The sequence below is a fragment of the Anolis sagrei genome, chromosome 1, assembly GCF_037176765.1.
Source record: "Anolis sagrei isolate rAnoSag1 chromosome 1, rAnoSag1.mat, whole genome shotgun sequence".
Taxonomy (NCBI): Eukaryota; Metazoa; Chordata; class Lepidosauria; order Squamata; family Dactyloidae; genus Anolis; species Anolis sagrei.
The window spans coordinates 236,958,126-236,974,640 of record NC_090021.1 but is presented as its reverse complement, the minus strand read 5'-3'; the positions used below and the strand labels follow the sequence as shown (position 1 = coordinate 236,974,640).

The 16,515-nt window shown below is 38.9% G+C and overlaps 1 protein-coding gene across 5 annotated transcripts in view; it reads right to left on the bottom strand.

Moving 5' to 3' along the window:
• The window catches only part of MYRF (myelin regulatory factor), a 113,288-nt gene that overhangs the window by 57,270 nt on the left and 39,503 nt on the right, over window positions 1-16,515 (bottom strand). For all 5 annotated transcript variants that reach the window (XM_060770690.2, XM_060770717.2, XM_060770708.2 and 2 more), the window contains exons 2-3: window positions 8,072-8,159; window positions 6,530-6,910 (exon numbers count right to left, since the gene is read on the bottom strand). In XM_060770690.2, coding sequence (XP_060626673.2) covers window positions 6,530-6,910; window positions 8,072-8,159 — 469 coding nt within the window. The remainder of the gene's footprint in view (window positions 1-6,529; window positions 6,911-8,071; window positions 8,160-16,515) is intronic.

The window sequence follows — 16,515 nt, the reverse complement described above, 5'->3', positions numbered from 1 at the left end:
GACTGAAAGTACCTGCAACAATTACTTACCAGTTGAAACCTCAGGCATAAAGCAACTCTGTCACCTTTGGACAAGTATCGGTATGACTATGGTCTGATTGTTTATTTATTTGTCTGACATATTTCTAAGAGGGGGTGGGGGAGTTTATCTAAAGCCACTTAAATAAAAATATGCAACTATAGACAATTGGATTTCAACAACATAGCATGTCACTTCTCAAAATCATCTCATTTTTTATTTCTGAATATCAACATGTGTAGAATGACCTGCCTATTCACATGTCTCTACCTGTTTTTGTTTTAGAGCTATGTCTCAACAGTATATTGTAGGATCACACCATGTATCTGTTTTGCTGGCAAAATGACCCGTTACTGATATAGTGAGCCATCCTGGGGAAGAAGTCCAAAATACAGAATTCTTCAATGCTGGAATCAAACCTCAGTTCCTTCCAAAACAGACTTGGCTTTTGCTGGCTTGGCACAAAAGGAAAGGGATTCTGATCCAATCCTACTGGTCCTGTGGTTTTTCTCAGTTTTGACTATCGACATGGTGGGAATATGGAGGGTGGAAAGAACATCCAGATTCAGCAGAATAATAATAAGGGTTTTTTCCCCTCAAGAATTGTAAGAGCTTTATTTGCTGGGAGGGGATTCAACAGTGGGTACGTAGGTGACTGTGGAGCCCTATTCCTAACCTGTATGTTCTCCTGCAGTGAGGGCATTGGTTTCCAAATGGAAGGTGGTCCTGGTCTAGGTTGGCTTGATGCGCCTTCCTCTTGGCACGTTTCTCTTTCGCCTTCCATTCATGCCTCTTCAAATTCTACAGCACTGCTGGAAACAGCTGACCTCCAGTTACAGCGCTCAAGGGCCAGGGCTTTTCAGTTCTCGGTGTCTATGCCACAGTTTCTAAGGTTGGCTTTGAGCCCATCTTTAAATCTCTTCTCCTGTCCTCCAACAGTCTGTTTTCTGTTCTTGAGCTTGGAGTATATTCCTGCTATGACAGGAATATACAAGTAAAGCACTCTTGAAAGATGCCCATTTTCCTTTATTCAAAGACCTCTAACAATGGAAAGTCCACCAAGATCTGATGCAATCTATTACACAGTTAAACAGTTGTTACAAAGAATTTCCTCCAAATATTTAGGTGAAATCTCTTTTCTTGCAATATGAATCCATGAGAATCCTTCTGAAACTCCTTCGTCATTTCTTCACCCAGTCATTGAATAGAGTTTTCCTCTGATCCAGATTAACCTTTTTCCTGCCTTCCTCAACATAGCCATTTTGTGGCCTGCAGGAGGATGAGGGTAGCTGAGTAAGGAGGACTGCCACTAGTTATGTTTTGATAGGCAGCACATGACAACATCATCAGTCTCTGGGACTTCTGCAAAATCCCGAAGGAGTCGCAGAATTGCTTTTCCACAGGACTGTTCCTTTACTGGGAGAATGATCAGACATGAAGATCAGTTGCATATATACTTCCTAGTTATTTCCTCAGCCATCCACACAGATTACATTAGTCAATGCTGAACAGAGCAGCCTCAGTCAATATGCACACTAAAGATGCAGATGTGTGCATTTCCAGTGCCTTGTGTAATGTCGAGAATGAGGCTAGCTGCAGCCATAATTGCCTCTTCTGTCTCTGTGGACAAAACATGTTAGTGAAGCAGTTACATGCTGCATTCTTGAAATGGTGCTGGGTCACTTTATATTTTTATGGAAACTGCCCTAGGTGGCCTTTCTGCCCTCATCAGAAGCCTAAAATATTTCAAACAAACAAATAAGCAAACTTGGCATAATGTTTCTAAGTTTACCAAAAACCAGGACATTCTCTTGTTATCTGAGGCTACCAACTGATTCTTGCAGATCCAGAAAAAAACAAAACAAAACACCAGGATTGAGTAAGAATTTGTATGTCTATATACCTAGGAGAAATGGGAACAAAAAGAAAAGGGAAGGGGTACACTAAAAATATCACATGAACTTTATTTCAAAGGGTTTCAGCTCATGTAAGTGCAAGGACATGGCAGACAAACAATGAATGGGATAATCCCAGTAAGATGAAATAAAACTAATTTAGAGAAAGCATAGTATAAACACAAGAATATGGAATGAGACATATAATGAAACAATTCAAATGTCTAGTTTGAGTTCGATGAAAGATTACAAACTTTCAGCAACACTGTATTGTCAAAAGCTTTCATGGCCGGAATCACTGGGTTGTTGTAGGTTTTTTGGGATGTGAGGTCTGAGGATGCCTGCCACAGATGCAGGCGAAACATCAGGAGGGAATGCTTCTAGAACATGGCTATACAGCCTACAACAAGCCAGTTTCAGCAACACTGTGAAAAAAACAGGAGGATAATATTCAGAGGAAACAAACCTCCTGGGTGTCACTATTAAGGAAGACATGACCTGGGCGTTCACACTGCAGTGTTGGTTAAGAGGGCCCAGCACAGATTGTATTATCTGAGACTTTTAAAGAACCAACACAACTGAATGAAAAACTGCTAGTGACTTTCTACCACTGTGCTATAGAGAGTGATCTAATTTACTGGATCTGCATATAGTTTGTTAATCGCATAGTGACAGATAGGAAGCTGCTCCAAAAAGTTAATTACTTAACAGAGAATCACCAGTTGCCCTCTCCCCTCCTTGGAAGAATTGTATAATTCCCGATGCCTTAAAAAGCTCAAAATATTCCTAAGGATGCATCTCACCCTGGATATTCTTTTTTTGAATTGGTACCATATGGCAGATGGCATAGGATGATAAAAACAAGGACAAACAGGCTGAGTGTTATCTTTTATCCTAAAGCGGTGACTATACTGAACTCTATGGCATTAGGTATTGTGCAATAGAAATTAGAATGTGGAAGGACGAGTGCTTTGCTTTGTAATTTGGCATGAGCTCCTGCTGTTAGCCCCAGCTTCTGCCAACCTATCAGTTCGAAAACATGCAAATGTGAGTAGAGCAATAGATACTGCTCCGACAGGAAGGTAACAGTGCTCCATGCAGTCATGCCGGCCACATGACCTTGGAAGTGTCTATGGACAACGCTGGCTCTTTGGCTTAGAAATGGAGACTTGCACCAACTCCCAGAGTCGGACATGGCTGGACTTAATATCGGAGAAAACTTTTTACCTTTACTTTTCATAGTGTAATCATGGGGTACAGGAAGGAGAATAACTTGCAAATGGAGGAAAAAGGAGTGCACAAAATTAAAAGATGATCAATGCAAACCGGAATCAAAAGGAGATGGATGTGTAGTAGAATAAACAAGTACAGGTCAAGGTTTTAAAATTGTGCAGATAAATTCCTGGGAAGCTTGGTAAGAGTTGTTTCAATTCTGTAGGAGCAACAGATTACCATCAAAGGTGAGAAAACAAGACTTAGCCCAAACCAATATTTATTTATTTACCTTATTTATATCCTGCCTTTCTCTACTCAAGGCACCTTACAATCACACCATAAAATCAAGGGTTTAGGAAATGAAGGAAAAAAATGGAACAGGAACAATATACTCTGTACAACAGCATCTAGTAAAATTGGATGTCTTTGTAATATTGATTTGGCCCATTTCTGATGAACTATATCCCTTGTTAAATATAAAGAATGCAAGAAATATGTTTGTCTGAATTATTTCAACTTAATCAAATTGGGGATCCTCTAAATCAGTGGTTCTCTACCTGTGAGTCCCCAGTTGTTTTGGCAGTTATAACGGTGTCAAACTACATTAATTCTACCATGCAGATGCATCCTTAAATTCATGCACGTTCTGTGATGGTAACCTCCCCTGTCTCATCATCTTGAATCTATGTTCTTCTTTTATTTTAATGGTCTCTCAGTCCACTTGGCCAGGTGGATAGTCTATTCAAGAACTCATTTTAAAAGCTTATTGTAGAGATAATATTTAATGGAGCTGCATCTTCTGAAATTCAACATCTGACCATTCCTTCTACTCGTAGTACCACTTATCCCTGCTTTGAAATACTTCCTCTTCTTGCTTGTCTGTCAATTTTTCCTACCCTCTTATCTTTCAGCTTCTTAACCAAATATTTACAAAAGTGTTTGTTTATATCCCTAACACATAGTTGAGCTGGACCAATGTATTAAGCAAGCCTGCCTGGCAGAATGAATAACAGACCACTGCTTGTTTTGCAAACTTAGACCCTGAGGTGTGACCAGAAAGCTTGGCAGCAGGAGACAAAAATTGCATTAGAAGGGGGAAAAGCAACCATCTTTACAGAAGCTCTCAGAACAATTAGATGCCCACAATTTTGGCAAAAAAGAAAAGAAACAATTAGAAGTTTATTAAATTTTGTTTGGATTTTGAAGCAGGCAAGGTGCTATCTTACTGGATGGCCAAATTAAGGATGAAACGATGCCATTCCAGATTGGTTCATTCTGATTTCTTTAGACAGACAGAATACACAATAGTCTATACTTGTCGCTCTGAAATCTAGCATCCGAGTTTTACCTACTCATGTTTTAACAGTGAAAAATCCAGCAACCCCGTCTAGTTAACAATTACATTTCATTAAATCAAGTAAAACTGTAGAATCCAGCAATTACTCGTACATGTAGTAAAATGATGGAACAATTCAAATAAGTAAAAAGACTTGTGAGCAAGAGGTGCTATTTTGCAGCGTAGTAAAGCATGAACCTAAATAGATGCAGATATATGCATACATGTTTAAATAATGCAATGACCTTATTTCAAAATTCCAAGTAGAGTAAGTGCTTAGCATTTCTTGTAGTTCTAGGACCCATGATACCAAAATCTGTGAATACTCAAGTGTCATTATATCCAATGGCATAATGTCTTTATATAAAAGAGTAAAATCAGGCTTTGCAGTTTAGAATATTTTGAGAGGAGGCATATTTTCAAGCCTTGGATGGTGAAATCCATGGATGTAGAATCTGTGAGTACATAAGGGTTCCTGGAACCAAACTCACGTGTATACCAAGGGCCCATTCTCTTCATTAACACTCCATAACAGTAATGTTGACCTTTGTAGCTCTAGCAGCTGCTCCTTTCACTGTATGTGAATGCCAGCTTTCCAGTTGAAGACTGGAAATTAATGGCCTCCTGGCACCCTAAACGATTGCCCCATCCTCCCTTGTCCACAAAATGGCTGAGGGAGTTGTATTTGCCCTTTGAAGCACTACTTGAGAGGGAGAATGGTTGCAGGTTTGAATCTGGGGAGAGGCGTGAGCTCCCGCTGTCAGCCCCAGATTCTGCCAACCTAGGTATCGCTCCAGCAAGAAGGTAACGGTGCTCCATGCAGTCATGCCGGCCACATGACCTTGGAGATGTCTACAGACAATGCCGGCTCTTCAGCTTAGAAATGGAGATGAACACCAACCTCCAGTCGGACACGACTGGACTTAATGTCAGGGGGAAACCTTTACCTTTTACTAAAAATGGATGTCCATAATTCCAGGTTATATATGCATTCATCATCAATAGATTTCCAGCCAGTAAGTAAAGTAATTCCAGCATTGAGTGTATACTGTGGTTCATTTCTGCCTTAGAATTAATTCTTCATGACAAATTTATCTCCTCTTGATATATATTATCTATTTCCTCCTAACTACAAAAAGTCCCTTCTTGGTTTCCATAACTGCATTATTCCCACAAAGTCTGATCAAGCTGCCAGAGCAATGAATCCCTCTTGTTCTGTTCTTTTAGGAATGATTTAATTGTTATCATATTCAATCATTTGCAGAGTGCAGGAAACATATCATCTCCCTAAATTCACTTAACATTTAAAAACCTTAATCTTTCTATATTTTTTGAAGTGGTGAAGTGACATACTATATGGGAATTTAGTCTGGTATTCCATGTTTCTTATGCTTTGAAAGAGTTATCTTACGGTATGTCCACTGGCCATTTTCTTGCTTCCCCATTGGAGTGTCACAAGCAGATACTGGATTAAGAACATTAATTAATTAATTAATGGGATTGAGATATTGGAATAGTTTCTGAACATGAACATCTTTCTCCCAGTGGAAGATATTAAAGATACTTTTAATTTTGCACCCTGACCAATTTTTCACACTTAAAATACAAGTCCTGCATTTTCCTCTTCTTATTGGCACTCTCCTCAGGTATCTACTCTCACCTTTAACACTCATAAAGAAGTACAATTAAACGCCATTTAAACTGTGTTAATTAAAATTGACACAATACAGCATGAATAACATCTAAATTAATTCTATGGAAACTAAAATACTTTAAACTTTTAAATATAGTTCTAAGTTTCCAATTTTAGCATTCATGTTTGAACATCTCATTCCAAGTTTTCTTCAAGTCTGTTCTCTTTACGTTGCCATCCTTCCCCTTACACCCCAAAAGATAATTTTTATGTTAATTTGAGACAACTTTCATACAAATCTTATCTTCTATTTCCTCTATTGTGTCACAATTTTATGAGAGAATATGAATGGTTCAAATACAATCAATTAACTCCAGACCTGGGAATAGGATCTTCTACAACCATATCCACGTTCCTCCTTCGCTCACTTACCCAGGTGCGTAGGAGGCCTTGAGCTCTGATTTGATTGGTGGGGGAATGTTGTTCAGGCAGTGTCCACCGAGGTAGCCCTTGGGCACCACCATGCCACTGTTGTTATTGCAGTTGAGGTGAGCACTATAGCTGGGTCCACATGGATTAGGCAAAGGGGGACCATGTCGGATTGGAACTTGGGTGCTTGGAGGGCCATGATGAAGACTGTGTCGGATTGGGATTTGGGTGTTTGGGGGAGCATGATGGAGGGTACCACTGGTTATGGCATTAGTCACATGACCAGCACTGGAGAGAGATGCATTCACACTGGCAGAGCTGGAAGGCTGAGCATGAGGGTAGCCAGCTGAGGCTGAGATGTCAGTGATGGAGTCCAAATCAGAGCTGGAGAAAAGGAGTTAAACAGTTGAAAGTTAAATAGCCGGAATAATATGTATTATGATGTATTATATACCTTTTAACAGCAGCCTTAAGAAGTCATACATACTGTGTACTATATACAGAAACAGATTTCAACCTTTTGGCTCATGACACAAAAATAGATACCAGTAGAATGGGTCCAAATCAGTGATTCCTGATCTCTAGTTCTCCAGGTGTTTTGGACTTCAAATCCCAGAAACCTCAGCCACCTTGGCCAAAGATCAGGGATTCTGGGATTTAAATTCCAAAGAGAGAGGGAAAATGTGAGAGGGAGAAACTATGGAATTCTGAAAATAAAATGCATTTGACCCTCAATAAATAGAAATCCTTAATTATCATTAATTATCATAAAAAATATGGATGAGTGAATCGGAGAGAAGCACAGCCATGCCTTTGACACAATGGATGATGGTGGTGGTGTCTACTTTACTTCAATTTGCATCAACATCCCGCTGTGCTATGAAAACTACACTGAGGGCTAGGAAAAATAATTTACCAATTCTGAATATTGTTCTGATTTACCAATTCTGAAAATAAATTTCCCTTCAAAGATTCTTGGCTTATAAAGTGTGATTGGAAGGCTGCTAGTAGCTTTATGCTCCCATGAGATGTTCAATGCAGAACATAAGAGCTTTATACCAGTAAATTATATGGAAGCACCCAAGAGATTACTTACATCCATAATAATTAAACTCAAGAAACTATACCTTTAAAGTACTAAGAATTTGTTTCAATTTCGTATGATTTTAACTACTAATATGTTTACTAAACAGACAGTCTGGGTAAGATGGTATCTGGGTAAGATGATATCTGACAGTCTGGGTAAGCATTAGTCTTTAGATAATGCACAATTGGAAAATCAAGCTCAAATATTTTGATTTTTTTATATGGCCATGCAGACTTTAAAAAAACTCCAGTGGTTCATCCAAGGAAATAAGGATTGAAGAATAATAATGTGGAAGTACAGAAGGTTCAGAGACAGGAAGCAAAGGAATATCATTGAGTTCATCACCACAACATAAACACAAACCACACCTGCCCATGTCAAAATGCAACCATCTTGTGCTGCAATAGCATGTGACTATCATTTCTTATTAGGAATACAGATGGAAAGAAGGCACTTACATATCTGGCGAGTCTTCCTTGCCAATGTATTCTTCCAGGATGCTGGTGTCAATATTTGATGGTTCAAGAGCTCCATTGATATCATGACCTGAAAAAAGGCAAGATGTAGAAGAAAAGCTATTAACAAAACTCATTAAGACAAAATGTCACTCTTCTCTCAGAGCCAGAAAGAGGTCTGATGATGGAAATTCCCCAGAAGAAAAATGCTGGATTAAAATCAGGGGATGGAATTTGTTTAAAAATGGGGATTTGAAAGGGTAAAAACTGAATAATGGTGTATTGTTCCAAAACCATCAGCTGGAATCCAGGAGATTGACAACGGAAGAATGGAATCCAGTCGCAACCACTTTTATTCACAAGGACTCAGCTGTGGCAAAGAAATTTGAGTCAGATTGGTGGAATAAAATGTATTTATGAATATAGTATTATTCTAGAAGTATCCACATCAAATAAGACACCAGCCACCAATATTTTAGCGAGATCACAGCAGCAATGATTACTTATACAACCGTGTGGCCTCATCTGATCATAATGCTAAGTTATGGTTTAGCGTTACATAAATAAACCTGAGTAAGCCTCCTCCCCATATACTTCTCTTTCCTCCTCAAGCAAAAAGGAGACAACTTTCATTTATGGTTGAACATTTGCTTCCATTTTGGGTTGATTGCATTTTAGTATTATATCTACATGAAAATGAGCTGTAAGTGTTAACTATCATTTATTGAACCAAATCACATTCAAAGAGTGATTTATGAAGCTGTTTTCTTATAATTTATCATAGTTACTAAAGATCTGGGTTGTGATGCAGCACTAAATAGTTAACTGACAATAGAACCAAAAGCTTTCTATCTTCTCACATCTGGGCTAGAAGAAGCTGGAATGAATCTGTCCATTGATCCAACAATATTTTATTGGTTTTATTGTTATTACTGTATAACTTGGTATTTAATAAATAAACTAGTGGGCAGATATGCTGGATAAATATGCTCAAGTCTCTAATTACAATAAAGACACTGGATCCCTAAGTGCATCAGATCTTGAAAGCTAAGCAGGGTCATTCTTGGTTAGTATTTGGATGGAAGACTGCTACTGAATACCATCACTGTAGACTACATTTCAGAGAAAGGAACTGGCAAAACCACATCTGATTATTTCTTGGCTAAGAAAACTGTATGAAATTCATTGTTTGCCATAAGTGGACAGGCGATTTGAAAGCCCAAACACACACAATCATCCTTCATCCAAGTAATCACCATAATATGAGAAAAAAGCATCGCTAAATAGGAGAAGAGAAAAACTTTGGATTCTTTCCTTTCTGAAGAGTTATCTTACCCTTAGTGATAATAATTAGGGTAATTTGTTACCATTATTGAGGACAATAATCATGTCCAAAATTTATAGTTATTATTAACAGCATCAAGAGTGAGAAGGACAGGAGAAGGAATCTATCTGACTTTTAGGGTAGCAGTTCTTGGGATCCCCAGATAGTGATAGACTACATTTATAATCCATGCCCACTAACCAGACGAGGTCAAATTCTGAGACTTAAGCCCAAACAACGTCTGACACTTTAGATTAGAAACAATTATTCTAAAGCCCATAATTATGAGTTTGTGTTTTTGAAACAATCCAAGCCAGTTGCACGAGGAAAGGATAGCTTTGTCTTTTTTTCTTATGCAACTTAGCTAATCATCCACTCACCCCAGATGCTCTTCCTCCCCTTTAATAAAAGCAGGTCTATAGGTCGTGTTTTTTTTTCCTGCTTCGGTTTTGTCGATGAGAAATATTTCAGTTTTGTGTATGGGCAGTATCATACCTATTAGGGATGTAATAATTCACCAGGTTTCTTCTCAAAGGAAACAACAAGTAATTGTTTACACGCTTCTCCATTAAGTAAGAAATTTTCCAAAAAAGTATCTGTAATTCAGGGCCTACTCTGTAGAAAATTTGCACATGGTTCTTTTGCCTAGAAAGCAGCAATTGCTGTGCAGAAAAACAACCACATGTGAATTTTGTGTAGATGTCCTCAACTGTGAAGATTTTCATTCAGAAAGAATTCTTTGCCTTGAGGTTTCTCAACAGTCAAAAAAGAAGTTTTTGATCATTTTGCAAACAACCTTAAATTAAGGTAAAGATTTTCCCCAACATTAAGTGTAGTCGTGTTCAACTCTGGGGGTTGGTGCTCATCTCTATTTCTAAGCCAAAGAGCTGGCGTTGTCCGTAGACACCTCCAAGGTCACGTGGCCAGCATGACTGCACCATTAGATTACAGTTGGGCCATTAGTTAAAGCCTACATCCACCAACTTTTTACCCACTTGCTCCCACTTTTTTGAACAAATGCTCTTCACCTCTTTAGAACAAATACCATCTCTTCTCACCTCCATATCCTTTCTCCTCACAGTTCATAGCTCATTTAGGAAAATAGCTGAACTTTCTTTTCCTCTGTCCCTCTTATACTCCTTTTCTCTCGAACCCTTATAGTGAAAAATGCTTTGGATTTGTTGCTATAAAAAGCTGTATTTATCTATTTCTGAACACTCTGGGATTTGTGCTCTATTCCTGAGTGCCAAGGCATTATCAGGAGAGAATCCTCTGATTGAGCCTTTTTCTGAATGGCTCAATCACTTCAGATTAAAATGATATGTCACTCGCTCACCGGACTAGGACACCCGCAATCAAAGGAGTCTCCCACCTTGCACCCCACTTAGACGCATTCTGGGTAAAGGTTAGTCAACCAACCAGAAAGAAAAAAAATGGGGTGGAAAACAGGGTTTGGACCTATCAGAATGTTACTTTGTGAAAATCCCTTTCATACCAAGACAGGCAAATCAGCAGAAATAAATCCAGGGAGGAATTTTGCCAGAAGGGATGGAGGGGGGGGGGGGGGAGGAAAGGGAGAGTCAAGGGAGGGAAGTTTTTTCTTGGCCACACAAACTGGAGAAGACTAGGTCTTTAATACAATTGTATTGAAGCATATCAATGTTTGTGCCACATCGAGGATATATCAACCCAGGAAAAATATGACTTAATTAGGTTTACCCAGCACACAGTGTTTATTATGAAAAAAGAAATGTTCATCTTCACTCATGAACATCTCTCCCCCTGAAACCCCTAGAACTTTACACAATATTTCAAAGTTGGTGTCCCATCACTTCCCATGTTTTATTGTCCTGCATAAATATCCACTTATTAATTATATCTAACATCCTGCCTTTGTTTAATCTGTGAATATTCTTTCTTTCTTTCCCAAACAGTATTTAATAATAAAAACAGGGATTATGTTTCTCTCACAGATACATAAAATTTCTGTTAACCTCAAATATACTTCCTACTTCCTTTAAGTAATACAATGTAATTCTGTCAAATGTCATGTACTGAAATTGTAATGAACAATCCTACTTTTAGAATTTTGTAACATCAGGTCTGGAACCCTTCCGTGAAATAAATCCACAAATGTCTGTAGGTAAAGTAGGGCTATTGAGAAACAAGAATAGTGTATCAGCATGCTTGGGGACATGCAGAAGTTTCTGAAAAAGTTATTTTGGGGGTGGGGTGGGGAGGACAATAAAGATACCTCCCAAGTCCTGTCAACATCCAGCTGAGGACTATGCAATGGTATTGATCACAATGACATGGGTAACTAGAATTGGGATGAAGTGCATGGGGGGGGGGGGGAGAGCACAAGTGGCTGAAACTGTACATGGCTCAACATTTTGCTTCATGCCTCAATTCTTTTAAATTTTAAAATATTCCACCACATATTCTTGGAGCAACAGTGAAACTTCCCTTCCTTAAATGGAAAACAAACAGTGTATTGTTGTTGGTCTGAGCCTTCAAGTTTTTGGGGTTTTTTTACTTATGGTATCCCTAAAGCAACCTTATCACTAGTTTATTTCTTTTTTCCCTAAAGGAGGTTTATTTTTGTCCTATAATAATAATAACAAAACTTTATTTATATTCCACCCTCCTTGCCTCTCTTTATCTGAGACTGAGCATGACCTGCACTAGATCACTCAGTGTCTTTCCATGGTCAAACTGGGAACTGAATCCTGACCTTCCAGAGTCTGAGTTCAACACTCAAATCCCTATAACCACCTTGGCTCAAGCCAAAGCCTACTTTTTGTTTGAACTACAGAACATGTCCTAGGAAATAATTAATTTTAAAAGTTATCCATCAAAGTTATTTAACAAAGAAATTTTGAGAAACCTATATGCAGAAGATTTACAGTATACAAAAAGTAAAATCAAGATGTGCTTTTTGGATTTTAATTTTTATTCAAGTCATGAATGACTGAATCTGTAGATGCAGAATCTGTGGATATAAAAACTCAACTGTATTGCTTATGGCTGAACTACTGCAACATTGCTCATACACGAACAAGAGGTGAGATTGTTTTATTACAAGTCTGTGATAAGTCTGCATTGTATCTTTTTCTGAAACATTTAAATAAATAAATAAATAAATAAAACCATGGAAACTGCAAAGCTTTCCATCATAATCTTTTAAATCAAATATTTTATATTACTAGTGATATTGTTATTAAATGCCTGAACATAATAGGAAGTTCAGCATCATAACAGTTTTGAGTCACCCAAACATCCCCTTGCCAAAACTGTTCCTAATACAACAGCTTCATAATAGAGAGACATCATGAGGAGGAGGCTTGGAGGGCGCCTACACTGTAGAACAAGTGCAGCTTGACACCACTTTAACTGCCGTGGCTCAATGCTAGGGAATCCTGAGCTTTGTCATTTGGTGAGGTACCAGGACTCTGGCAGAGAAGGCTAAAGTCTTTGTAAAATGGCAGCTCCCATGATTCCATAACATTGAGACATGGCAGTTAAATGGTGTCAAACTGCATTAATTCTAGTGTGGCTGCAATTGAAGATAAAATAGAACCAAATTAAAAAGGAGGAATAGTCAAAATGCTATTAAATGGAAGCAAAAGCATCTGAATACATTACTCTGGGGAGGTATAAGTGGAAACCATCAGCTGCTGTCCAACAATTATTTTCTTTCATTGTTTAGTTCATCTTTTCCATGGATCCAAATGGTGAAGGTGTCATCCACATATCTGAACCATATAGTGGGCTTTTTGTTGCTGTTTCCAGAGCTTGTTTTTCAAAGTGTTTCATGTAGAAATTTGCTATGACTGGGCTGAGAGGGCTCCCCATAGCCACTCCATCTTTCCGTTCATAGGAATTCATTGTCCCAGTGGAAGTAGCTTAGGCAATGGTGAAACAGGGCTGTGATGTCTTCTGGGAAATTCTGGTTGATTAGTCCAATGGTGTCTGCTACCAGGACCTTAATAAATAAGATTTCAGACATGACGCCCTGGACTGGCCCTGCTGTCAATTTAATGTCTGCTAAACCTCACTGTTACTTCACCATCCAGTGAAGATCTGGCTAAATATGTGCACATTCATCTCAAAGGACACAGACCTCTCCAGGTTAACAGAATGTAATACACAATGCCCTTGATCTTATTCCTGTAATGGAGTTGCAACTGCATCCACTGTAGACAAGTGAATGTTGGAAACTGGGTCCCTTCATCCTTCCATGTCAGGAAAGCTGTGGTTGTTCCACAGCATTACCATTGTGGCTTTGGAGGCAGATCAGCTTTGTCCTTCTCACCACCTTGCCTTGAAGGTCTCCTTCATGTACTCTCAAGAGACACCCAAGCAAAAGTGAGATAAGCAACCATACGTTGGAGGCATTTCAGCTGAGCAGTTAGGAGTTATAAAACTGATAAGAAGCCTTGTTTTGAAAAAGCAAAAAGAGGTGCCAGTTCCTGTAAGTAATTACGAGTGGTTTGGACAGGAGAGTTATTTTCTTTCTAAAAATAAACAAATCCTCTGAAGAGCTTTTCTCGGCTTTTTGGGATAGAGGTTCTTGAGCCAGCTAGCCTAGTTTTAGTAACACACTGGTCGCAATTAAACAACATGCTCTGTATTACCCTAGGGCTGGCTTGTTTCATACTTTTCTCTCTGGGGCTTAATAAAACCAAAAACAGTGGGGCCCCTCTCGTGTTTTGTTGGGTCCTTTCTGAATTACCCCAAACAATTGTTTTCCACCTTTGTACTGCGTTTGACTTTTTCCAGCTCCTTTCATCTCTCTGATTTTCTCTCCCACCTCCTTGCTTTCTCTCGCTCTAAAAAGCACCATCTCTGGAATGTCTGCTGCCGAATGAGAGTTCTTAAGAGCATCTTGTTGCTTGAAACTTCTATTCAGTAAAGACTTGTTACCAAAAGCCAGCTTAGGTGATTAATCTAAAGCTAATGCCGCTGTTTGGAGTCACGAGCACCTAACAACATTAAACAATGCCCCTCGGCCCCCTCTCCTTCCCTCCTAGAGATTAGAAGCCAGCAGGAAGATCCAGAGAAACATAAATGCCCTTTTCCCTAAAAGATTCCCAAGCCTACATGCTTACATTTTAATTTTGGTGCAAAACTGAAATACCATCTACAATATATTAAAAAAGAGTTCTTACAAGGGAACTTGGCCAGAAAATTTATCTTGAAATGGCAGAAAGTTAAACATGAGCACCTTTAATTAAACATGGAAGCAAATTGGAGGACAGTACAGTTTTGCAAGGCCACTGTTATATGCGTGTAGTCTCTAAAATGCATACTCAATACCACTCTGGCTGCTGGATTTTGCAGTAGCTGCAGCCTCCAGTTTCAAGGGCAGCCCCACAGAGAGCACATTACTATACTCTAATAAATGCCAAAGAGACCTGGTACCTCACCAAACTACTGGTCCCAGAAATAAATTGAAATAATTCAGAAAAACAAACCACAGCTCCCAGGATTCCTTAGCATTAAGCCTTTGCAGTTAAAGTACTATCAAACCCAGCTTACTTGTTTGAACGTATCTCTCTCTACATCCCACCTCACAGTTAAAGATCGTCTGGGGAGGCCCTGCTGTCGGTCCTGCCAGCTTTGCAAATGCATTTGGCGGAGACGAGGGACAGGGCCTTTTCGGCGGTGGCTCCCCAACTGTGGAACACGCTCCCCAGCGAGATTAGGTCGGCTTCATTCCTCCTTTCTTTTAGGAAGAAACTCGTGGTTTTGGGACCAGGCTTTTGGACAGCAGCATAACAGCACTTTGCATGTTGAATTGAACTGGCAATGGTTTGGTGGTTTGATAATAATGTTTAAATTGTTTTAACTTAACGTTTCATCTATTGCTTTAAACTGTTGTCATATTGTTAAATTTGTTTGTATGTTGCGGCATCAAATTGTTGCTGATTGTAGGCTGCCCTGAGTCCCCCCTCGGGGTTGAGAGGGACGGGGTAGAAATGTTGGAAATAAATAAATAAACTGCGTTAATTCTGCAGTGTAGATAAACACCCTGCTCTTCTCATTGGTCCACAACTCTCCTACCAATAATAATACGATACACACACTCATTCAGGCAACAGATGGATTAAAAGCTTTTTGTTTCACTCTCTTGTACCTATAAGTATTCTTTTGCTTTAGTCCCAATTTTTGCCTTTACTTCTTCGTTTCTCTCCTCCATTTCTCCATCATGAAATAGTTCCTTAGGCTCATGTTTTATCCTCCCTCTTAACCAGCCTTCCTACTAGCACTCCTTGCTCTAACCAGACACAGCATTAAGCGTCTTTTCATCCAGTATTGCCATCTTTGAACTTCTACGCCTTCCCATTTCTGTTCTTTTAGACCTGATTCTCCCTTCTGTGAATTTTAAATCCTGGAGAAAACAGCCAACTCTTGCCTTAAAATAAGACGGATTACAAACTATTTCGGTCTTTGCCCAACTGAACATTGCACACCACCACAAAGCTCACTTAGTGCATTGCCATGATACAAAATATGCTCTCCATTTAAATAGTATGCTTAAAGAGGATGAACCTTAGCATGATTCTTTCAAAGCTTCACATAACATGTGATTCTTCAGAGATTCCAAGTATTGACATCAAACTTCTATTTGTCATTTTTTCATGAAAAGCTGACAGAACAGCAACAAAACTAGTTAACGGAGTATTCACAGGTACATATAGCATGCAGAGTAAATACCTATAGCCCTGCTCCATATTTGGCAAGTTGAATTCTGGAGATCTCAAAAGATGTACCCTAGCACATATAAAAGGCATTGGATTGAAGTATTAGAGGTTTATGAGCTTTTGGGGGAAAGTTTTGTATTATGTCGGGCATATGAGGTTATGGTCTCCTTTTCATTATCTATGTGTCTATTGAATATAGTTCTATATTGCCTTGAAAACAAAGTGATAGAGACAACAGTACAATTATGAAACATTTAAAATGCATTAAAATACTTTTGGGAGCAGTCCAAAAACAACCCTATATTGCATTTTAACAGAGCAATTCAAACATGATGCCATGTGGAACAGCAGTGTTTTAGCTTTTTGGAAGGGATGGCACCTTTGCAAATGGAAGAAAAATCTTCTATTTCAGGGAA